Source organism: Myodes glareolus, chromosome 17, assembly GCF_982192425.1.
Source record: "Myodes glareolus chromosome 17, mMyoGla1.1, whole genome shotgun sequence".
In the NCBI taxonomy this organism is placed as follows: Eukaryota; Metazoa; Chordata; class Mammalia; order Rodentia; family Cricetidae; genus Myodes; species Myodes glareolus.
The window spans coordinates 55,450,452-55,475,438 of record NC_142042.1 but is presented as its reverse complement, the minus strand read 5'-3'; the positions used below and the strand labels follow the sequence as shown (position 1 = coordinate 55,475,438).

Below are 24,987 nucleotides of genomic sequence, written 5' to 3'. Positions count from 1 at the left end.
AGACTACTGGTTCTGAGGGACCCAGTCACACCAAGAGTTAGCTCAGAGGTCCCAGGTCTTCACCACAGCCACTTCCTCATTCAGTCCCACAGTACTCTTAGATGTCTGCCATCTCAGGCTGGTTTAAGCTTGCGAAGGCTGCATGCTAGAACTGGTGATGGCAACAGTGCAGCTCAGAGGGGCAAGCTTTAGGTTGAGGGAGGATGAAAGCTGGCAGAGATTCAGGAGGTGCAGGAATTTGGAGTCAGAATGCTGAGGAGGAAGAGGAACAGGAGGAGGAGGAAGGTACACCTCAGGTAGTGGGGCTTTCCGGCCCACCTGTGATCTAGGGCAGTGATGGCTACTGACCACTCGACTATATTCAAAAGTCCCATGCAGATATCAAGACAGGAAAGGTTATGCCTCACATACCCAAAAGATGACACATTCGTACTTACAGAAAACAAACAAACAAATAAATGTGGTGGTGTGTGCTGAGGAGAAGTTGGAATCAAACTCTCTTGTTTAATTCTCCAAGTTAATTTCTCGTTCTTTCCTGATAGTGTGTGTATGTGTGTGTGTGTGTGTGTGTGTGTGTGTGTGTGTGTGTGTGTGTGTGTTGGGCGGTGTGGGCATGTGGTACGTGCATGGCACGGCGCACATGGCATGGCACGCCTATGGAGGTTAGAGGACAACCTTGTGGAGTCAGCTCTCTTTCCCGTGAACATACTGCAGGCTGTGAGAGCTGGGTGATGAGGGTCCTCAGTGCTCAGTGAACCGTTTCCATGGCTCCCTGGGTTGGTAGCAGCAGCACTTACCTCCCACACTAAATGGAGAGAGATCAAAAGAGCCAACGTGAGCCCACAGCTGGAACACTGCCCTGTAACTTTCGCAGGAAACGCAGTCATTCATAGCTGTACTTTCCAGAGAGTGACTGACTCGAGAGCCCGGGCCTCAGAACCACGGGGTGTGGCTGCGCAGTGGTGGATGAGGGTGTGGATTCCTGAGCCCCACCCAGCTCTAGCTTCTCGTTTCTGTCGAGGAGGACCAAGAAGCCCCATTTTAACAGAGCCTCGGGTCTTTCTTGTGCTGACTGAAGTTTAAGGACTGTTGTTGAGGCTCATGTTGGAGAAGAGAGGGGACTTTACTGTACTGCAAAGCTGAGTGTGGTGACTTTGAATGATAGACGGGGGACATTCATTTAAGATTTTGACTTCTGTAAATAGGACAGGGTGGTTTGCAATGATTAAAAAAAAAGATTTGTTAGGAAAAGAGAACACAGCATGGTCTGACAGATTGTGTACAATAGCCTACACCCGAGCGATTTTGCAGCGATTGGCACGGGGACCTCAGGCAAGCTCATGGTGAGTCACAGCGGTGATGCGGCGTTCCCAGCCTTCCCAGTACCGGACAAAATCCAAGAAAAGAGATACACTCTGGGATGTTCAGGGTGGCAGGGGTCCTCTCTCCACTGCAGGCACCGGGCATTCCTGGAGCAGATAGACATTCTGTTGGGATCCTTAGTCACAGAAAGAGGGGCTGGTTCAGAGCCAGAGAAAAAGAGAAAGACTGAGAACAGATGAGAAGGAAGCATGACTAGGCCAGGACACGTTTGCGTTCACCTCGGAAGACCTAGGAAGTCTAACTGGAAAGGGAATGAAAGGAAGAGGTCAGCAGGGGTACAACAGGGGGTACAACAGGAACGGAGGATGGAGCAATAGAACAACCACAGAACAGAGGGTAGCAGAGCACCCGCAGAGCCGAATTCCCCGAGTTACCGGGGAAAACAAGAAATCCCCAAAGGACTGTAGAAAACACAGGATCAACCTGTAAAATATGTAGCAGAAAGAAAAGGACAGAAAGGAAAAACAGCTCCATCCAGAAGACTGAGGTGCAAACAAAATGAAATAAAAAAAAGACCAGGTAAGAAAGCAAGGTACCGTCTTCAATGTAGGACTAGAGTTCTCACCGGCAGAATGAAAAGTCAGCAAAAACACAAGGAAATGGAAAGTCGGACAAATGAGGAAGGGAGAAACCTTTGCAGGTGATATGATTATCTACCCAGACATTTCCCAAGAATTCCAAAGAAAGAAAAATTTCTTAGAAATAATAAATAAATTCAAGGTTACAAGCTACAAGAAAAACATAAGAATACACTGATTTATTCTGTACAAGCGAGAATACAGATGTGAAAATTGAAAATACCCCACTATAGTGTGAAATAATTCAAATATTTAGTTGTGAATTTAACAACACTTGCACTATACTTACATGCTATGCTGAGTGTCGTAGTGTGTGTCAGTAGTCCCAGCACTTGGGAGGTAGAGGCAGAAGGATTAGATGTTCAAGGCCAGCGTGGGCTACGCGACACCCTGTCTCTAAAAACAGAAAAACAAAAGGTCTTATGTGCTCAGAGCTGCAAGGCTGATGGAAAAGTCATGGCATATATGGAGAAGTGCAGCATCTTCCCACGTTGACAGACAACATACGGAATACATCACTCTCCCCAACTTGAAAGAAGAGTTAATATAATTCTATCTCTCTCACACACATTTATATATTTATATATAATATACATTTATACATACATACACACATATACATAATTACACTATAATAATAGTAGAATTCCAACCTTGGTAGTATAAAAAAGATTATTCTAAAGTTTGTGTGCAAGAGAAAAATAACTAGTTAAAATAACTCACGAAGTTATTTTTATGTGTTTCTATTGAGTAAAAACACAACTCTTACCTGTTTGGGGGACTCACCTCACAGAGGCTACAACCCAGGCTGTGTAATACAGACAGGGACAGACACATAGATCAATGGGACAGAATGGAAATGGCAGAGCTAGGCCCCCACAGATGTCTTAACTGAGTCTTGATAAAGGCACAGATAAAGGTCAGAGGACAGAAGGCCATCTACAAAGCGTGCTGGGGTCAACTATCCCAAAAGGAGAACTGGATGCCTGGCTTTATTGCAGCTTCCACAGAATTTCCTCAAAATAGTCTGTGTCCCATAGAACAAAAAGTAAATCCTAAAACTTTTAAAGATAGAAATGTTCAGAATTTAGCACTTGGACTTAACATTAAAATCCCACCCATACCTAGGCATAGCAGGTATGGATGCCTTCCAGTACTCAGAGGCAAAGGCAAGTGGATCTCCATGAGTTTAAGGGCAGCCTGATCCACATACTGAGTTCAGCCAGAACCACATAATGAGACCCCATCTGGAAACAACAGCAACAACAACAAAGTCCCGTTTATAGATGAAAAAATTGATGAATTAGACTTCACTGGAATTAAATTCTCCATTTGTGTGCTGTAGGTGGTGAGCATGTTTTTGTGTGTGCATAACTGCACATACATGTTGACTGAGCTGCTCTCCACTTTCTATTTTTGAGACAAGGTCTCTTGTTGAACTTGGGCTTCACTGATTCCCAGGCTAGCTAGCCAGGAACCTCAGGGATTTATTTGTCTCTCTTCTCAGAGCTGGGGTTGCAGGCACACATTAGTGTGCCCAATTTATGTGGGTGCTGGGGATCGAGAAAGGAAAGGAGAGAAAGGAAGAAAGGAAGGAAGGAAGGAAAGAGAAGGAAGGGAGAGAGAGAGACAGACAGAGACAGAGAGAGAGAGAGAAGCTAATGTTTACCATGAAATGGGAGAACACATGAAGAGGCATTTTACAGAAGGAAACATACATAAACATGAAGTAATGTTCAAATAAACTATCATGAAGCACAAGGAAACCATAAGGAAACATTGCTACATACTTATGAGAATGACTAAACTTTAAAATAGTGATAACACCAAATGCTGCCAAGGTTATAGAGGAACTGGACATTTTTCATGAGAATGTAAAATACCTCAGTCATTCTGGATAAAAAATTGGTGGTTTCAGTGAAGACTCAACCTGAAACTCCCCTAGGATTCAGAAATTATTCTCCTAGTCATTTCTATGTCCCCGCCCCAATTAAGACTAATATTTAACTCAAAATCCCACACAGGAATTCTATTCATAATAGTGAACAGCTGGAAACAGCCCACACACCCTTGAGTAGGGGAATGGAATTCTACCCAGCAGTGAAAAAGAACGCAGCTCGGGATACGTGCAGCACCGTGACAGATTCTCTGGATAAGAGTGGAAAGAGTTATCTCCAAAAGTTACCTGCTACGTGATTCCAGGGGCCGAAGTGGGGTGGGGCAGCACACGGTGGCTATGACCATAAAGGACGACAGAGGGCCCTTTGTGGTGACAGACAAGTTCTGTGTTTTAACTATTGTTCGCACTCTCCAGTTTGTGATATTGTGTCTCAGTTTCACAAGACCTCGCTTCTGGAGAAAATCAGGAATGTGTTTTAGAGATCTCGCTTTTGTATTTCTTAACGACTGCATATGAATATATGCGTTTTAAAAGTAGTATTCGGGTTCAAAGTGTAGCACAATGGTTCAATGTGCATTTGTAAAGACCCAGGTTCAATCCTCGGGCATTTCATATTTCATGGTATCCCCATTTCTGTCGAGGCCCTTTTTGGTGAGAGGGCAAGATGACAGAGAAATGGTGCTCTGACATTTGAGAGTTTCAGGAAGCTTAGTTGGATGCCAGTCTTACACATGGTTTCATCGGAAGCACGATTAATAAAAACTCAGAAACAGAAATTGGGGTTTAACATGAAGGTCAGAAGAGCAAAACAGCCAGCCACTGCCTCTTTCCTCTATCTCAGTCAGAAAGGAGATCCTGCCTCTAGGAATCTCAGAATGAGACTGTGTGAGTGCTGTCTCCTCCCATTTTATATTCCTCTCTAGTTCTGGGATTAAGTCAGCACCACTACCTCCTAGTTCCTATGGCAAACTAGTGACTACTGGTATTAAATATGTGTGTCATTGTGGCTACTGGAATTAAAGGTGTATGCCATTGCTACCTGGTCTGTAAGACTGGCCAGCGTGGCTCTTTTACTTTTCTGATCCTCGGGCAAGCTTTATTTACTAAAATATAAATAAAATGTGATTACATTCATCTCCTATCTATGCTGCTGTTTGTTAGAGTGGTTTTTTTAGCCACCTCCCCGTCCAAGGCACTGATGCATCCTCCTGAACTGTAGGGTCAATGGTACCTCCATCCTCAGACACTTCCTCTTGTTCTTTCTCACTATGGGCTTCAGGAAGCCCCCAGATGCCAGCGGGAACCTGCATCATGCCCGTCCAGGGGCAGGAGGCCTCCAGGTCTCAGGACTCATTCATTCAAAGATGTGTCCCTGACAGTTTTGTTTGACAACTGCAGAAGGGCCCAAGGCTCCATACCAGGTGTCCACTGAGTGTCTGAGCTCCCTTGGTTCCTTTTGGATTTTCTACAGCCCAATTTTGTCCTCTTGAGGGCAGAAAGGAGCTTGTGGTTATGGATGCATTTTTCCAGATCTTTCCCCTTAGCCCCTTGCTCAGATTCTCAGCATTCTGCTGACTCATCAGAGGTCTGAGTAGCAGGATGTGCAAAGGGTGCTGGCCCTGATGCTTGGGACAGCTTCTACCATCACTCTTCCCTTAACTCACTCCCTCCCTCTACCTATTTCTCTCCAGCTCGTGGCCCAGGTTCTGGAACATAAAAACATAGGCTTTGTGATGGTGGATGCCAAGAAAGAAGCCAAGCTTGCCAAGAAGCTGGGTAAGTTCGTTATTTGAAATCTCTTGGGAAGAAACAAATGTGTAAATGTGTCTTGTAAAAAAAAAAAAAAGGCAGTTATATTTATCTTGCATGATAACTGGATTATTTTCAAACACATAAAATGATAGTGCATATACCATTTTGGGTCATAGAAAAGCCTGATAAAAGTAAGCCTAGGCCACTATCTAATGGTTTGGCAGGAATCATTTAATTTATCTTTGTATCAATATCAGGCAGAGAGAAAGTGATGTAAGGCTCTGGAGCCTTGATTGACAGCTCCCACAGCATCTAGAAGCCCAGATTCTGCATCTTCGTGCCTCAGTGGCTTCTCTGGGCCTCTCTGGGAACATTCCAGCAGCCCTCAGCACATTGCGCAATTGCATCAGAGTCTCCAGAAGTCCCAAAGTTAAGGCTGAACCCCAGCTGGAAAATTTCAGCCTGGATGGATTTAGGTGAGGCACGGTTAAGCGACAGGGCAGAGGGAGCGGTAATCTCTCATGTCAATATGTCATGATCAAGTGCCCTTTAAGATCCCCATTCCATAATCCCAAGGAGAAAGGGCACAATGAACCCCGCTGGTTTCCAAATACCACCCCCAACACTGTCCATTTAGCTTTTTCTGCATGACCAGTGGAGAATGGCTATTAAAAATAGCAGGAGGTTATGAAACAGAACCTTTGAAGAAAGGTTAATTGCATTTGGAGTAGTAAGCACAGAAGAAGAAAAAAATCTTAGTGGTGGTTCAATAGACATCTTCAGGTACATGAAGGTTTATTATCCCAGGTACATGCATGTTCATTAATGCAGGTACATGGCAGGTTCATTATCCCAGGTACATGTAGGTGCATCATCCCAGGTACATGCAGGTTCATTAATGCAGGTACAAGCAGGTGCATCATTCCAGGTACATGCAGATGCATTATCCCAGGTACATGCATGTTCATTATCCTAGGTACATGCAGGCGCATTATCTCAGGTACATGCAGGTTCATTATCCCAGGTACATGCAGGTTCATTATCCCAGGTACATGCAGGTGTATCATTCCAGGTACATGCAGATGCATTATCCCAGGTGCACGCAGATGCATTATTCCAGGTACATGCAGATGCTTTATCCCAGGTACATGCAGACATATTATCCTAGGAACATACAGGTTTGTTATCCCAGGTACATGCAGGTGCATTATCCTAGCAAATTACAAAAAAAAAACCCTTTACTGTTTTATTTCTTAGAAGAGCAGACATTTTTTTAAGATAAGATTTATTTTAGAGAAGACTACTTAAGTTGACACAGGAAGAACTCATGCCTATGACGACTTACTGAGAATGACTGGCATATCTATTTCCTTGGAGATGTATTAAAAATATCTTTTCTATCCTGAGCATAGAAGCAAAATGCATTCAACTCTTCCTAGAGTCAAAAATATTTAATGAGTTCTACCTCTTTCCCTAGCAGCTTATTGATTGTTAGCCTTGCTCCCAATCCGCCACTGTTTTGGTGAATGGGTGATATTTGGAAGAATTTTTAGTAAAATTTTAAAAAGTACTAGTGCCCTAGAAATATCCAGATCTAAGCAGCACAGGCTGAATGAGAATTCACAAGAACAGACTGGCCAAGGGCATGATGGGGCTTGGTATATCTAAATATGTTTTTCTCTAGGGTCACCGTGGAGGGATGAAAGCAGCTACAATGTAGATGTAGGATATTTGGGTTTTCATGATATGGTTGTGTTCTGCAAACCCGCCCCTTTACTCCTACCCTCCTCTCCTGATTGCCTTACTTTGGTCATGACTACAACAGGATGTGAAGCACTACTTGGCCTCACTCAAGACAAAATCCCAAACAAGATGCTGACTGGTGCTTCCTGGGTCACATTTCAAGATCAGATGCTATCAGAGTCAAGAATATTCTGTGTATCCATTGCTGGGTTATGCCGGTAGCTCCTCAGATCAGGTTCAGGGCAGCAGGCTGTGACCCAGCCCTCCTGCTCCTGAGGGTCCTTTGTATTTCCTGGATAAAAGAGTTGAAAATAACTGATCTGAAGAATTAATAATGTGATAGATTTGCAATAATGTCAATCTTGGTTGTTTAATATTCCGGGGGGAAGGGTACAGCGTCCCAGCAAGGATTTGTTAAAGTACAGCACCTTGTACCAAGGGTACTGTGGCAACGGTGAAGTTGCTGTTTGCCCTCCCAGCATCAACCAGGGGCCTGAGTGAAGAGGCCTGTGATGCAGAGCTGTCCACACACAGACGCCCACCCAGCTCTGTGCGAGAGGCTGAGCCCAGCCCTGGAGAAGGGCACACCCCTATTGGTAGAGACTGTCTTACTAGAGTGAACACCTTCAAGCCCTGAGAGCAACAATAGAAGACCCAAACGGTTGCAGAGACCTTAGATGAAAATGGGCCCTAAGCCAGAACCAGAAGTAACCAAGATGGAGTCAGGGATGGAAGTCATTCTAGGTTTAGAGAAAAGGCAAAGAGAAGTAAAGCCTGACCCTGCTTCCCATGCTGGGCACACCCTTCCCTAACACCATACAGTGCAAAAGTAACAGGAGTAGCAGGGATGAGGAGCCCGGGTCTGGCCAAGGTGGGCAGAACGGCAGGGCTGGCATTAGGTGATGGAGGGGCTTGAAGCTGGGCTCAGGTGACAGGTAGCAGTGGCGAGTACAGGTTCTGGTAAGGACAATGGCAGGGGGTCAATAGTATTCCTGGAAACCAAAGCAGTAGTGGAATTGGGAGGAAATTTTTAATTCATGGCTGACCCTGACAGTCCGACCTGTCTGTGTTAATGTTAGTCCCACTGATCCTGACCCCACTGCCACTCAGGACCTAGAAGGCTTTTCTGCACCTGAATGATCTTAACCTTGGGCCTCTGTCCTCCCCCCCCCCCCCAGGTTTCAGTGAAGAAGGAAGCCTGTATGTTCTGAAGGGTGATCGCACGATTGAGTTTGATGGGGAGTTCGCTGCAGATGTCCTGGTGGAGTTTCTCTTGGATGTAAGTGTGTAGTGAGCGGCCTATGTGCCGCTGCTTCACAGAGGGGAGCAGCCTCTGTGCCGCTGTTTCACAGAGGGGAGGCTCCAACTCGGATGCAGGCACGAAGGTGCTGGAGATCCTGGCGTGGCATAAGGCTTTTCTCGGGCTTCACAAAACAACAAGGGGTGCCTACACGGTTGTAGAATCTACTTCTACCAGGAAGCAGGCCTTTAAGTCACTGAACAAATTGTTAGAAGTGATGGGAGTGTGTGCGTGCATGGGTGTGTGTGTAAAAGAAGTGACATGGTGTTCTCTTACCAATTACACACTGATACCCACTGACGTTTTATTGGGATCGGTATAGCGACACTGAGAGAAAGCCATGGGAAGTGGGCAAAGAGGGGGTGAAGCAGCCACCTGAGATGGAAGTGGGGACCCACAGGCCTAGTCTTCCTGTGTCTTCTGAGTTGTATAAAGGAAGTTAGCAGATTGGTGAGATGGCTCAGAAGGTAAAGGCACCTGGTAGTCTGTATTCAATTCCTCAGTCCCACAGGGTGAGAGAATCTGCTCTCACAAGCTGTCTTCTAACACCCCCACCTGCACACACTATGGTGTGCATACATCTTCCCACATACAAAAGAAGTAAATAAAAAAAAGTTGCATTTTAGGAAAGATAAAGCTAAGGAATACTCCCCCTCAAACACATACACACCACCAACAACAACAAGAACAAAAAACAACCTTTCAGCTAATGAGGTATCACTTCCTCAAACCCATAAGTTCCAACAGAGGGGAAAACACTACAAAATATTTTGGCCATGCATAAAGTTACACTGCTGGTCACAGCTATGAGGTTAAAGGCTTTGGCTCTCATGCTCTGCATAGATCACCCAATTCTGCCAGGAATGGGGATCCACCTGTAACCGTGGCACTGGGGATGCTGAGCCACGAGGACTGTGCATGAAAGGCCAGCCTGGGCTCTATGGGGGTAGCCTGGGCTCTGTGGGGGCAGCCTGGGCTCTGCAGGGCAACTCTGTCCTTAGCCCTGTGTTTGGAGCCAGCAGTTCAATTAAACCCCATGCCTCCCAAGCTTCACAGGCTTGGGACAGTCTCTGACTGCCTGGTTTGCTCTTTTCTGAGTTGTTTTTAAATTTCCCTCGTAAGTGCGGCACTTGAGTGGCATGAATCAGAACGCAAGCAGTTGCCAAAAGCTGCAACTCCTCGGGGCCGACTTGGTCACGTAGAGGCATACGCGACTTCCGGGTTGCTCTTTTCTACCCCTGGATTCTGGGTTTCTGATTCCGTGTATGGAATTGATTTAATTATATTTTCTTTGTTGAGCAACTTATATTTCCTAGTTTTTAACAAATACTAAGGCAGACACTGAAACAGGACCCTATTTCCGTCACCTTTGCAGTGGTTCTAGTTGCGACTTGGCAATAGCGCCGCCTACTAGACAAAGAGGTAATATGGCAGTTTTTGTTTCCAACGCCAGTTTTACTGTTTTCTTTATTAATACAATGGATTATGTCATGCAAGGTTTATATGACTATGGGAATACATTAATTTACTTGTTACTAGGTTTCAGTTTTCTTTTTAATATTTAATCATTAAGAAAGATACGATTTTTACGGACTAATAATGAACAACTAGTTGAAAGGATTAAAATTATTGAAAATCAGAGGTTATCTGAACAAGTGGATACTATGATAGACAAAATTGATTCCATATCCAAGGGTACTAGGAAGTTACCTGAAAGGGTTCAGGCTGTTGAATTTGACGTTCAGACGTTACCACAAAGTTTTGATAAAGTAACAGATAGAATGTACCTCCAGAATGGGAACCAAAAAACTGATACCTTAGTGAAATTCCTAGAAACACGGGTAGGTCAGGAGATTCAGGACTTAAGGGAGACAATGATAACAAGATTAGAAATGACTGAAGAAAATATTGGAGCTGGTGAACAGAGTAAGAAGACACAAGGACAGGATACAATGCCACCACCAGCTGTTAGAACTGGCTTACCCAGGGTTCTAACGACATACCCTGTAATTTATTCTGACAAAGGGTCAACTTCTAAAGGCTCAAAGGGAGTTAAAGAAGCTAGATGGACACCAATAGCAATGAATGATTTAAAAGAAATTAAGCAAGCTGTCGTTAATTATGGCTTGCACTCTGCATTTGTTAAGGAAATGATAAGGACTTGGGCTTCTAATGTCAGAGCTACCCCCCATGATTTCTCTCAGCTAGTGTCTGCAGTTTTAGATGATGGACCTTCCTTGATGTTTGGAATTTATTTCAGAGAAGAATCCAAGCATATGGAACAGGAAGGAAGAGCAAAAGGTGTGGAGGTTTCCCAAGATCAAATTCTTGGTGTAGGAGCATATGCTGATCCACAGGTCCAAGCACTTTATGACAAAGAAGTGCTGTCCTTATGTCACAAAGCAGCCTTGAATGCTTTGAATAGAATACAAGATCCAGCAAAAAGGGTCGAATCATATACCAGGGTTAGGCAGGGACAGAGAAAACCCTTTACTGACTTTGTGCAAAGATTAATTAAGGCTCTGGACATAGGGGTAACAGACCCAGAAGCTAGATGAATACTTCTTGAATCTCTAGTCATTCCCAGTTACAGTGGAAAATGTGTCTCACCAAGAAAACTGAAAACTCCAATGCTGCTGTAAAAAGTAATACTGGTCTAAATGATGAATTACATGTGGAGAATGAGTCAAAAAATTCAGTATGACAGAGTAAACGTATATTTTGGCATACTTCTATTAACGATCAAAGACCAAAGCTAAGAGTCTGTATAAATGGCATTTTTATTGAAGGCTTATTAGACACAGGTGCGGATGTAAGTATCATTACTCCAGAATCTTCGCATCCGAATTGGCCTCTTCAAGAGGTAGATGTTCAGTTCCTGGGAATTAGAACCCTATCTCATGTAAAACAAAGCACAAGATGGGTGGAATGCATAGGGCCTGAAGGGCAAATAGGAAGACTAAGGCCATATATAGCCAATATTGCAATAAAATTATGGGGCCATGGCCTGCTACAACAATGGAATACCCAGATTAACATTCCTGTAGATCCAGGAACTCACAATTCTGGGAAGGATATAATGAGGTATTATGGAAAAAGATCACCAGCCATTCAGGCTGTACAAGAACATACAGCCAATAGCAAACCTTTAGAGGTACCAACAGCCCTACCTTTAAAATGGCTAACTGAAAAGCCAATATGGATCAAGCAGTGGCCTCTAGCTGAAGATAAATTACAGGCTTTGGAACAGCTGGTACAAGAGCAACTAGATGCTAACCGTATTGAAGAATCAACCAGCCCTTGGAATTCTCCTGTGTTTGTTGTAAAAAAGAAATCTGGTAAATGGAGAATGGTGACAGATCTAAGAGCTGTCAACAAGGTAATTCAACCTATGGGTCCACTACAATCTGGAATTCCTTTGCCTTCTCTATTACCAAGAGGATGGCCTCTTATAGTTATTGATTTGAAAGATTGTTTTTTTCACTATACCTTTGCAAGAAAAGGATAGAGAAAAATTTGCCTTCACAGTGCCTACTTATAATAATTCTCAGTCTACTAGGAGATATCAATGGACTGTCCTACCACAGGGGATGCTCAATAGTCCCACATTGTGCCAATATTTTGTTAATAAGCCATTGGAAATAATTCGTAAGCAATTTCCCAAGTCCAAAATTTATCATTACATGGATGACATTTTATTATCTGATTCAAATAAAGATACTTTGGAAAGTATGTTTAAAGAAGTAAAGAAAGTCTTGCCTAGGTAGGGATTACAAATTGCCCCTGAAAATATTCAAAGAGGAGATTCTATTAATTACCTAGGTTACAGAATAGGGTTAGAGAAAATTCAAACGCATAAGGCACAAATTAGGAGAGACCGGTTACGGACTCTTAATGACTTTCAAAGATTGTTAGGAGACATTTCCAGCCTACAACCAGCTGTTGGGATAACACCTGATTTAATAGTTCATTTAAACAAAACCTTAGATGGTGATAAAGATTTGAATAGCCCCAGAAAATTGACAGTTGAAGCAGAAAAGGAACTGACAATGATTGAGGAAAAATTACAGGAGGCACATGTGGATAGGGTGAACCTGAATCTTAGTTCCATCCTAGTCATACTGCCTTCCAGAATTTCTCCTACAGGGATTTTAATGCAGAGGGAAGATATTATTTTAGAGTGGATATTTATACCTCATAAACCAAGTAAAAAATTAAAAACTTATGTAGAAAAGGTCTCTGAATTAATTTAAAAAGGTAAACTGAGACTTCGTCAACTAGCAGGTATGGACCCAGCAGAAATTATAGTGCCTTTTACTACTGAGGAAATAAGAAAGTTATGGGAAGATAATGAACCATGGCAAAGAGCTTGTACTAATTTTTTGGGAGAAATTAGCAGCAACTATCCCAAAAGTGATAGACTTAACCTCATAAAGAGAACTTCTTGGATTCTTTCTAGAATTGTACGTGATGCTCCAATAACTGGAGCCCGGACATTTTCTACCAATGCAAATAAATCAGGGAAAGCAGGTTATAAATCAGAAGAATTGAGTAAGGTAGAACAAAGCCCTTATAGTTCTGTCCAGAAGGCAGAATTATATGCCATTCTTATGGTGCTAAGGGATTTTAAAGAACTTCTTAATATGGTTACAGATTCACAATATGCAGAAAGAGTTATCTTGCATATTGAAACCGCTGAATTCATACCAGATGACACAGAGTTGACTTCATTGTTTATCCAGGTGCAGGACATAATTAGGAATAGGCTTTGTCCAATGTACATAACACACATCCGGTCCCATACTGGTCTGCCTGGCCCTCTAGCACAAGGTAACGCTGAAATTGACCAATTATTGATTGGAAGCATTCTGCAGGCCTCAGAATTTCATAAAAAAATCACGTCAATAGTAAAGGCTTAAAGAAAGAGTTTTCCAATACATGGCAACAAGCTAAGGACATTATAAAGAGATGTCCTACTTGTTCTTTCTATAATCAAACACCGTTGCCTTCAGGGAGTAACCCAAAGGGTACTCAAAGGAATGAAATCTGGCAGATGGATGTGTTCCACTTTATGGAATTTGGTAAATTAAAATATGTACACCACACCATAGACACGTATTCAGGTTTTCAATGGGCAACTGCCCTGAGCTCAGAAAAGGCTGATTCAGTAACCACACATTTATTGGAAGTTATGGCCATCATGGGTATACCTGCACAAATAAAGACAGACAATGGTCCAGCATATGTATCTAAGAAAATGAAACGCATTTTTGCTTATCATAATATAAAACACATTACAGGTATACCAAATAATCCTACAGGTCAGGCAGTTATAGAAAGATCAAATCGTACTATAAAGGATATGCTGAACAAACAGAAAGGGACGAAAGATACCCCCAGAAATAGATTGCATAATGCTTTATTAACCTTGAATTTTCTTAATGCTAATGAGAAAGGAACAACAGCAACAGAGAGACATTGGATAATGGAAAAAACTTCTGAACTAAACCAACCTGTTTATTTCAAAGACGTGCTGACCTCTCAATGGAAGCCAGGAGATGTGCTACGTTGGGGAAGGGGTTTTACTCTTGTTTCCACAGGACAAGAAAAATTGTGGATACCATCAAAATTAATAAAGGTTCAATTTGAAGAGGAGAAACCTCTTGGAAAGGAGAAATGACAGCTCATCTACAATGATGATATTCATACAGGTGGTAAGAAAAACATATAGAATGGGGGCAGGGTTCTGTTCTTATCTCCATAGGAAAACACTCATCTTTGAAAAATTCAAGGGACCCTGGATATTTGAATACTGACCCAATAGGGACTATCAAGAAAACTGAATAGGTTCTGTAAGTAAAATACACTAAATCATATTTCTAAATCTATAGAGCTGGTTTTGGAGTTGGACTCTGGCTCAGTCCCTCTCTAATTCCAAGCCTGTTGTTAAAAGAAAAACCCAGAGTTTCTGGAGTTTCTGTCTCATGTCAAGAGCCATGATATGGGACAGAAAGAAATATGAGTTTAGAAAACATCTTTACTTTTCTTCATATCTATCATACCTTTCATTAAATATATCTATTGTGCCTCTCATTGAATATATGTATATCTGTATATGTCTATATGATTACTGTTTAAGTTTTCCACAATGAACAATGAGTTTTTCCTGCAGTGACATTTGAAGTTTCCAGGAAGAAGATGGGGCCCCATAACAACAACTCCACCTGGTTGATATGATGTCATGATACTGATAGCGCTACTACAAGACCTGTTTTGGGTACCAGCCACACAAGACAGTTCCAACGTGGTTAGCTGAAATGGTGCACATCTTGTACAACATTCTGGCCAGACCTCCACAAAATACTCAGAGAATATTTGCAATTTTAAAAGACATTGATCTTGAAATTTAACCATCATTTTACTTTCACAGGATCCCCCAGAAAGAACATCGCCCCCATGACAGCTGGAAGTAATTCTAGAGAACGACGTCCCCTCTCCCAGTAAAGTTTGTCCTTGGGTTTAAGGACATCATTTAGGGGTTGGTTATAATTAGTATACGGTTGAGGGTTGGGGGAGGAATTTTATAAGCTCAGGAATCTTAAAAAAAAAAGAGGGATAATTGGATTATGGAATAATAGATTTGTACTTGTGAGTTATTGTTTTTAGACAAATATATTGGTATCGATTCTTATATATTGATACAAAGTTAAATTATGTTCACTATTGTATGCATGCATGCTTCTACCTCTGTTTAAAACATTTTTGTGTATTGATATATATATTGTATTGATATATGTATATTTACCATATTGCATTTTACACTTCTACCTCTGATTAAGATACTTATATATTGTTTATGTATTGATATATATATATTTACCATATTGCAATGTATACTTGCACATTGTTTATATTTGGAGATCATATTGTCCTCATTTATTGCACAGTTGTTTATTGTCTCAGTTTTTAAGTTAGATAGGTATTGAGAATTATATAGATCAATAGTCATCTAAGTTTATCATTTATAATTAGACTATTCAGGTTCTTTAGATACATAGAGATTATATTCAGTATAGATAGATAATCTTCAACCTCTTCAAAGAGCTGTAGAAAATGGCCTTTAATCTAATTCAGAGTTCTGCGGTAGTGAGACACAATCGCTCCTGGCAACACCAATCTATTCCCAAGAGAATGTTGAGCACCAAAGACACTCCACCTGGAGTCTTTCTTCTTGCCAGAACTGGCTTTTGGGTAAAGAAATGCCCATACCTCAACTACTGACAGAGTTACAGAATATCCATAAATGGATAAAACAGAACTGTCTTATCCTGCCAAGACAGGGTAAGATGGTTTTGAAAAGTTTCTTGCCTTTGAAAATGGTATGTCAGTTACGTCAGGCCTTAGCTAAAGTTGGTTGCTTCAACACTGCAAACGTGACTTTGGGTGTTTGTCCAGGTAGCCAGTTGTCTCTGTGATTTGTTACATGTTCTGGAAGTTGTTTGATTGCACTTCCTAATTACTCAGGTAACATTATTTCCCTTCTCAGATCTTCGATGGGATTGAAGATCATATAAATGTAGTTACTTTCCTCTTATGACTTGGCCAAGTTATTTGTTGTTCAAGACTTAAGCTAGTTAGAATAGGATATTTGTATTTATTGTATATAATTTCGTAGGTTTGTACTTATTGTGTATAATTTCGTAGTAGGCTTAGAACTCTCTTACTTAAACAAAAGGGGAAGATGCTGTGGGAGCTCCTTCCGCTCCTTCAGCCAATAGCCACTGAGAGATGAGCCCATTGGGGCTTGGTCTCTCTCTCTTTAAAAAAGCAGCGGCTGTCCTCCACTCTCTCTCTGGATTCCGGCTCCTCTTCCGGCTTCTAGACTCCTTTCCTATTCGTGCAGAGGGGTTGTTGTCTGGGACGGTAATCTGTAAGTTTTCTCCCCTTTGAATAAATAACCATTCTATTAATCATAATTCCAAACTGGTGTGGGACTGTTTGTGACTTATGCCTTCACCCAGGACAGAAGAATTTCTGCCATGCACAATGGGGCAGGATGGGATGTGAAATCAAGACTTTTGTGTCCACATACACAATCACACACACAACCACACATACAGTGACACACAAAACTATACACACACACACACACACACACACACACCTCTTCCAGGCTAGAGAACATGGCCTGACTTAGTGTTCTTTCCGTCTCACTGCCTATTTGCACAATTTGTGCACAAGTGTCCCTTCTCTCCAAAGTGTTCTGTCTTCCACTGGGGAGAGATGATGTCTCTTATTTGAACACATGATATGTGTGTGTATCTGTGTCTGTGACCACATCTGTGCCTGTGTGTGTGATTTCAGCTCATCGAAGACCCAGTGGAGATCGTGAACAACAAGCTGGAAGTCCAGGCCTTCGAGCGCATCGAGGACCAGATCAAGCTCCTAGGATTTTTCAAGAATGAGGACTCTGAATGTAAGCTTTCTGTCAACACGAGTCTGAAGGCTAGCCCTAACAAGGGGTGCTAGGCTATCACACAAGAGGGTGTGGCTTTAATATCTCTTTTGCTGGGGGGAGTAGAACTTGAATTTCTTCTTGTTTTATGTGCAAAGGGACACGTGCAGAAACTGCAAAATATGAGGTGAGTTGAAAAGAACATTAAGGGCAGGCCATGTTCTCTAGTCTTGAAGGTGTGTCTGTGTGTCTGTGTGTGTCTGTGTCTGTGTGTCTGTATGATTGTGTGTGTGATTGTAGTTGTGATTGTGCACGTGTATTATTGTGTGTATTATGTATGTGTTAGTGAATGTATGTTTTTGCATCTATGTTATTGTGTGTATAAGTGTGTATGTGTTATTGTGGGTGTGTTCTACAGAATAAACTGCCTTCTCCCTCCCTCTACTCTCCCACCTCTCTGCCTCCCCATCGGGGTCTCCTGTAAAATGGGACACCCAGTGGATATCTTCCTGATGTTGGTTCTTCCTGTGGTCAGTAGCTAGGGAGAATTAATTGAGTTTTTGGTGGGGATGGGCTCAGCAGTTGCTAGAAAATATGGAAAATCGCTGGTCGAGCCCACAGCTGGCCATCCATCCGTGCCTATGATGCCACCCCACCCTTGGGCAGATGTCTATGAAGGTTTTGTGGCCAGGTTGTGTGTGAGCCGAGGGCCCTTCCCCAGCATCACGGCAGTGGGTGTGCAGGCGAGAGAGGGTGGAGAGTGGAGGTCTAGAGATGCATGGGGAAGAGAACAGCAAGGGCAGCTTTCTGAGAAGTTATAAAACGGAACAGAGCAGAAACCTTACCTGAGCCCTGGCACACACGAGCTGAGAGCAGCTCTGCTTCCCATTCCAGTTCTTCCTCTCCATTTGTTCCCATCCTCTGCCTTCCCTCTCCTTCACCAACCATGATGTGACCATGGATCAGGAGGGGCCAGGGCCAAGAGCAGTGTAGAAAGTGCTTTCCAGTACCTTCTCCTCTGCCACACTGACAAAAACCAAAACGACCCCATTTTCTAACCATCTGTGATAGCCAGGGCCTGTGCCTAGAAAATTGCCTCCTGACAGGCGAGTGAGGTTCTGTTCAGGCAGTTGTCTGCATTTTAACGATCGTGAAGGGGTGGGACACAAAGGTTTGATTAACTGTCTCTTGTCACTCACGGATGCAGAAGCCAGGATGTAAACGTTAGTGCTCATACCCCTAACGAGCGGTCTATGAGCGGTCTATGCTTGCAAGGCCTTGCAAGTCCTGTAGGAGGACGGCAGATGTGATCATGCATGTAGGCATAAAATGAGGGTAACCTGCAAGGGATTTGGGCTCCCTGGCTTTATTATTCATTTGCTTATTAATCTTCTTATGTAATGGTAGCAAAAGGAACTGAGATGGGGAACAAATCATATAGTTTTCTGTTCTGGAAGGAGACTCTTGAGTCACTTCCAAGAGCGCAGCTTTGTGACTTTAGGTAGGAGGCTTAAAATAGCAGCCTGCAATTCCCAAGGATGGCTTCAAGTGCCAGACTCTTCAGTTCCTTGAAAACCACCATGGGTAACAGACTTGTTCACACACTGGATGGTGGCAGAGGAATGGACCACACTCATTGCCTTTTCTGTCGCTGCTAACATTCTTTTCTCATCCTTGGACACAATTTAGGCCGTCTGGTCCCTGCTCTTCATGGACCCAAGCCTCCCCACAGCCTGATAACTGATGCTTCTTCTTGGTCGTGGGTATAATCTTCTTATTTCTCGTGACCAGTAATGGGATTGAAAGCCAACCGTATCTTTCCGTAGCATATTATGTGTGGGAAACAAGTGACGCCTTTTCTTAGGAAGGCGTACATAGATATGGCCCAACTTGTTTTGTAATTATTAGGGAAATCGAAACACTAGCTGATGGTGGTAACTTATGCCTGTAGCTCCAGCGTTTGGGATGTAGAGGCAGGATGTTGAAGGGCAGCAGCTGGTGCTACGGGAGACCCTGTAATTTAAAGTTAAACCTAGATGCTCAGCCTGTGTGTATACCTGTTTGTGTGTGCATATGAGTGCATGCATGTATGCGCATGTGTGTGTGAGAGTGTGTTCCTGTAGATGTGGGTGCAACAGAGAACAGACTTTATTATTTTTTTAGTTCAGATTTTTTTATTTTTATTCATTTTTACCACAGTTACCCCTCCTTCCGCTCCCCCTCCATTTATTTATTTATTTATTTATTTATTTATTTATTTATTTATTTTTAAGAAACAGAGTATCTCGCTGGCCTGGGACTTTCCAAGTAGGGGCCAGCAACCTCAGGGATCCACTAGTCTCTGCCTCCTCAGCACTGAAGTGACAAGCATCTGTCACTCTGCTGGGTTTTTATTTGTTTGTTTATTTGTTTAAATTTTATTTATATTTTAAAAGTGATCGTTTCTCATTTTTACATACCGGTCCCAGTTCCTACTCCCTCCCCTGCTCCTGCTCCCCCCACACACACACACAGCTTCTCTCCACCCTACTTCCCATCCATTCTTCAGAGAAGGTAAAGCTTCCTATGGGGTCTTATCTGGGTTCTGGGTACTGAACCCCAGACTCAAGTCCTTGAGTTTGTCAGGCAGCTACTTAACTGACTGAGATGTTTCCCCAGGTCTGTGGTTCCTAAAACCCAGTGCTCTCCTCAGAACAAAAGTCTCATCACATTGGTGTGTTCATCTGTTTTACCTGGGCATTATTGAGCCAGCATTATTCTGAAACAATCTATGACTGAATCTTATACAAATCTGCCTAATTTTGGAGTATAAAATCCAGTGAGATGGGAGGAAGTCAGTCTTCTGAAAAGTCCATCATGATGGGACTGCAGGGTTATAGAATTTATAAGCACCACTATTCCCATTCTCCAGAAACCTCACAGTCCCTGCCCAGGTGTAGTAAAGTGGCAGCGTTCTCACACGGGTGTGGTTCCGTCCTCTCGTGACAAATTTGGATACATGTTTGAAACCAGAGTCAAGAATAGGCTTGGCTTAAAATGATCTTCTTAGAGGGTCAGGGTTTAAAAGTTAAACCTCTTTTTAGTCTTTGAACATTTCATACACACACTCACACACACACACAATTTTGATCATATTCACCTCTGACTGCCCCCCTGAATTCCTCCCAGGATCATAGCTCATATTATCAAACTGCCTTCTAAATATTTATATTTAACCAAGTGTGATGGCACAGGCTTTAACCTCAGCAGCTGGGAGGCAGAGGGCCATGGATCTCTGTGAGTTTACAGGCCAGCCTGGTCTACAGAGTGAGTTTCAGGACAACCAGGGCTACACAGAGGAACCCCTGTCTCAAAAAAACATATCAACACAAACCAATAAATAAATGCGTAAGCTTATATCCAGAGATTGGTGTAGCTCCCGAGCCTGGCTAGAAAGTTGCTCATTGCTGTGGCTCAGTGCAGAAGCTGTGAGCGTCCAGTGTAGGTGGGGCGTCTCTAGCAAGCCCTTCCCCCAGGGCTCAGGGAATATGGCGGAAAAGGGGGCAGAGAGGATGTCATTGCTGGGGGATGGCGAGGAGGGCTGTGAAAACTAGCTTTTAAAAAGGAAAACCAAAGATAAGATGTCCCTAGGAGCCCTTCTTTTGAGAAGCATGAAATGCTTCACTGGGTCCTGTCTTCTTTTTTAACTGTAAGCACAGTGCGGTTCGTTTCCTTCCTATTATGGGCTCATTTATGCAGAAGCTGCATCATCTGTGGTGTGGCTGTAACTCCCTGCACTTGGGTGGAAGAAGTTTTTTGGTTTTTCTTGTCCCATTGATTTGGAGTTTTCCATGTGATTTTTTGATTCAGGTTTTTTTTTTCTTCCTCTTCCTCAGTTTCCCCTATTTCTTGCTTTCTGTTCATGAACCCATGGGAAAAGGATGCCAGTCAATTTCAGCTCCAACTACCTTTTGAGATGGTATTAAATAGTTATTTAACACACTTCTCTCCAAGTGTGCAGTTAGCCTCCTGCAAATGTCTCTTTCTCCCGTGGCTTCCCTCCTAGACTACAAAGCCTTTCAAGAGGCAGCCGAACACTTCCAGCCTTACATCAAGTTCTTCGCCACCTTCGACAAGGGGGTAAGTACCTATGGGAACCATTTTGACACGTTCAGTGATATGGAACATTCAAGCCCCACATCCTTCGTTGCCTCTTTGTCCACAAGGGTTAGAAGATTCTGGAAAAGCGCTTCTGAGGCTGTGGCCCCTATATTCAAGCCCATAACCCAAAGGGAAAAGTTAACTATTGGATCCAATGTAACCCGAATTCAAACAAAGACAGTTCGCCCTCATTGGCTGAGGTTTAGAATTGGGACAACTTTTGAACAGAAGAGGCAAGATGGGGAGAATGATCATTTCTTACGTGCTTGTTATGCACAGCGATGGGCATTCCCATCCTCCCAAAGGTCTGCAAGAGGAGCCAATATTTTCACTGTACAAGGCAGGGAGCGATATATGAATGTGATCAGTCAGTGAGAGGTAAAACTGGCTGTCATCTGAGTTTCACCTGATGTCAAAGATGACTCTTCTGTATAGCTGTGCTGAGAGAAGGGAGCCGCGGGTGGAGTGTGTGGCTGGAGTTTGGCCATCGCAAATGTGTTAGCTAGCTGTAAGAACTGATGTTAACCAATGACATCTAGACCTAGGAGGAGGGGCGGTCACAACAGTGTTTTTAGCGAGGATGAATGCAGAAGGCTGAGTTGGAGCCGTCACTGGCCTCTGCTTTTGCTGCGCCAGGGTTGACTAAGATTGTAGCTCTGAGTGCTGAGGATGTAGCTCAGTTGGTATAGAGCTTGCCTAACGTGCACCAAGTTCTAGGTTTGATCTCCAGCACTGCATACATGAGCACATAAACAGGGTTTTCAAGGTCATCCTCAGTGGCACAGGGAGTTCAAAGCCAGTCTGGGTACATGGGACCCCTTCAGAGAGAAAAGAACTGGAGAGATGACCCGACAGTGAAGAGCACCCAGGTTTGAGTCCTAGCCCCCATGAAGTGGGTCACAGCTATCTGTACCTCCAGTTCCAGGGTTTTCGATGCCCTCTTTAACCTCTCCAGGAACCTGGCACACGAGTCGTATACAAAACATCCACACACATAGAATAAAAACAAAATCGATAAAATGATATGTACACATAATAACCATTTTCCAGTTACAAAGAATGAAGTTGTTTGCAGGAAAATGTATGCAATTGGAGGTCATCATATGGAGTGAATTGAGTCAGTCTAGAGAACACAGTTATTACGTTTTCTGTAATGCATGGGTTCTATATTTTATATTATATACAAAACCCTATAAAACACATGACATGAAATAAGAAGTAAAACTCTCTTAGGAAAACAAAAGGGAAGACAAGGGTAGTGAAGTATGGAGAGATTATATAGTTGCATGAAAATTTCCTGATGAGACCCAGTGTAATTTAAAAAAAAAAATTAAAGCGGGTTCGTGTAAAGGGAAGAAAGAAGAGAATGCTGGGCAGCTGGGCGTGGCTAATCACCAGGTCCCTAGTTTTCTGAGTGACAGTGTGTTCAGAGTTCAGGGCAGTTTGTTTTTAGACATGCCTTCGAGCCTAGCCAGAGTGTGACTCCGCGTCTGTGGCTATGGTGTGCCAACTTCACATCTGTGCCTATGAAGACAGGGAGGCCAGCGAACCTCCAGAGCTGCTCTACCACCAAATCAGATAGAGTCCTACGTGCTGTCGCTCACGTGGCCTTGTGAGGGTCTCACTCTTTGAAAAGAGAGAGGCAGTTTCTGCATCTCCCTATGGAACACAGATGGGGACCAGGCTAATGCCACCTGGAACTTGGTGGTGGGATCCACAAGGCAGGGCTGCGGCCTCCACAATGTCCAGCAGAGGGCGAATGAGCTGACGAGCAGAGAAAGTAATAAAGCCTGGGTGGAGGAAGACAGCCAGGTTTGTGGCAAGGGCATCTGACCACGACAGGGGAGAGAATCCTCAAACAATTGGAGATTGCAAATCTGGATTTGGAAAAACAACAAAACTTCCCAAAATAAAAGCAGCCTCGAAGCTACTGAGGACGTTACAAAGCCCAGAAAGAAGCGGCTGTTAGGAAGACAAGATCGGTTTGGGTCAAGTTTTTCACACAATGAGAAAACATTCGACACAGTGGTCTTTCTTTTGCTTCGTGGATTCATTCATTCAGTTAGCAAGTTATTTACTGAGTGACTTCTAGGCTTCCAGGACTCAACAGCACCAAGCAAGACATGTAATTGGTCTCGTAGAAGTTAGAGTTTAGGGAGAGAGAGGTGAAAGGGCAGAAAACTAGTAAGAACCCAGTAGTAACCCAATTCAAGAGGCCCATAAAGAAGACAAGGCTGCTGGAGTAGATTTGACGATACCAGCATTCCCAGCTGCAGTCAGTTCATCTTCTTTCCTCTGAGGAGCTTATAAAAGTCTTTGTGTGGGCCAACAGGATGGCTCAGCAATGAAGGGGCCTGCCGTCAAAGCTTATGACCTGGGTTCAATCCCAGGGACCCACATGGTGAAATGAAAGACTGACGCCCATAAGTTATTCTCTAACCTCCATACACACCTACTAGGCACATCACCTGAATGTGCATGAACATACATACAACAGAATGTGCACGAACACACATACAACAGATATAAATGATTATCTACACATATCATATGTATGTGTATATGATAAAGCAACTAAAAGAAAAGAACCTTAATCTATGTGAGAAGTTTAGGAAATTTGTTTTTTTAGGGCTGTGTCAGAACACAGTAATATGAATTAGTTTTTGAAATACTTGTTTTATTTTAATTATGTGTGTGTGTGTTTGTGTGTGTGAGAGAGAGAGAGAGAGAGAGAAGGAGGGAGAGAGAGGGAGGGAGGGAGAGAGAGAGCAGAAACAGAAACCCACAGATATCAGAGGCATCAGATCCCCTTGGACTGGAGTTACAGGTGGCTGTGAGCCCCCTAACATGGGTGCTGGGAACTGATCTAGTCCTCTGTAGGAACAGTATATGCTTGTAACTGTTGATCCATCCTTCTGGCCCTAGGACTCTAAAGTTAAAAACAAACAAACAAAAAGCAAAACAAAACCTCCTCCCAGGGAACTTTACAGGAAACACGGGCTTGAGACCCACACGGATCCCTTTGGGGATCCCTGTGGTATAGATCAGGCGACCCTAAAGCTGCCCTTCTCCTTCTTCCTGGGGACCAGTGAAATGAAGATTTAGTCTGTTGAGTCAGACTGGGGCCTGAAGGAGCTGATGGAGAAGAGAGATGTGGAGAAGGTCCAGGTTCCTGCTCACCTGACTCTTCATTGCTGACCACAGGACTGGCCTGTTGAACTGCCGCAAAGGCACAGTCAAAATCCCCGTGTATGCAAAGGCCAGCGAAATAACCATTGTCTTTTGTAGTTTGCTTGAAAGTACCAAGCTTTATTCCAACTAAGGGAAAAAAAAAACCACAGGCAACTTTATTTTTATGGAACTCTCTGGTGTCTGCGAGTACAACGCATCATTATGAAATTGTAACACCCGTGAGCCAGGTTTTGCTAGAGTCTTGCCCTGGCCTAGAAGGCCCTGCTAAATGCTTACAGACAAACTGAACTAATAAATCCATTGGCCAGTCAACTCTCCTTCAGTCCCTGCTGTCCAAAATGCAATCATACAAGGCAGGAAAAAAAGAGAAGTACAGAGTCACCATGCAGATGGTGAGGGAGGAAGGAGCCAAGAGACTGTTGGAAATCTTAGGCTCTCCCAGCCTAGAACTTAAGGCCTCAACAATCCAATTTTACATCCATAGACTTAACACCGCAGACTAAGACAGTAGCATCCAGGGTCCAGAGACCCTGTGCACAGGCAC

General features: G+C 43.2%; 1 protein-coding gene across 1 annotated transcript in view; it reads left to right on the top strand.

Moving 5' to 3' along the window:
• The window catches only part of Casq2 (calsequestrin 2), a 67,734-nt gene that overhangs the window by 18,804 nt on the left and 23,943 nt on the right, over positions 1 to 24,987 (top strand). Inside the window, exons 2-5 of the mRNA XM_087897696.1 lie at positions 5,553 to 5,637; positions 8,535 to 8,635; positions 17,021 to 17,132; positions 21,157 to 21,230. Of these exons, the coding sequence (XP_087753822.1) occupies positions 5,553 to 5,637; positions 8,535 to 8,635; positions 17,021 to 17,132; positions 21,157 to 21,230 (372 nt within the window). The remainder of the gene's footprint in view (positions 1 to 5,552; positions 5,638 to 8,534; positions 8,636 to 17,020; positions 17,133 to 21,156; positions 21,231 to 24,987) is intronic.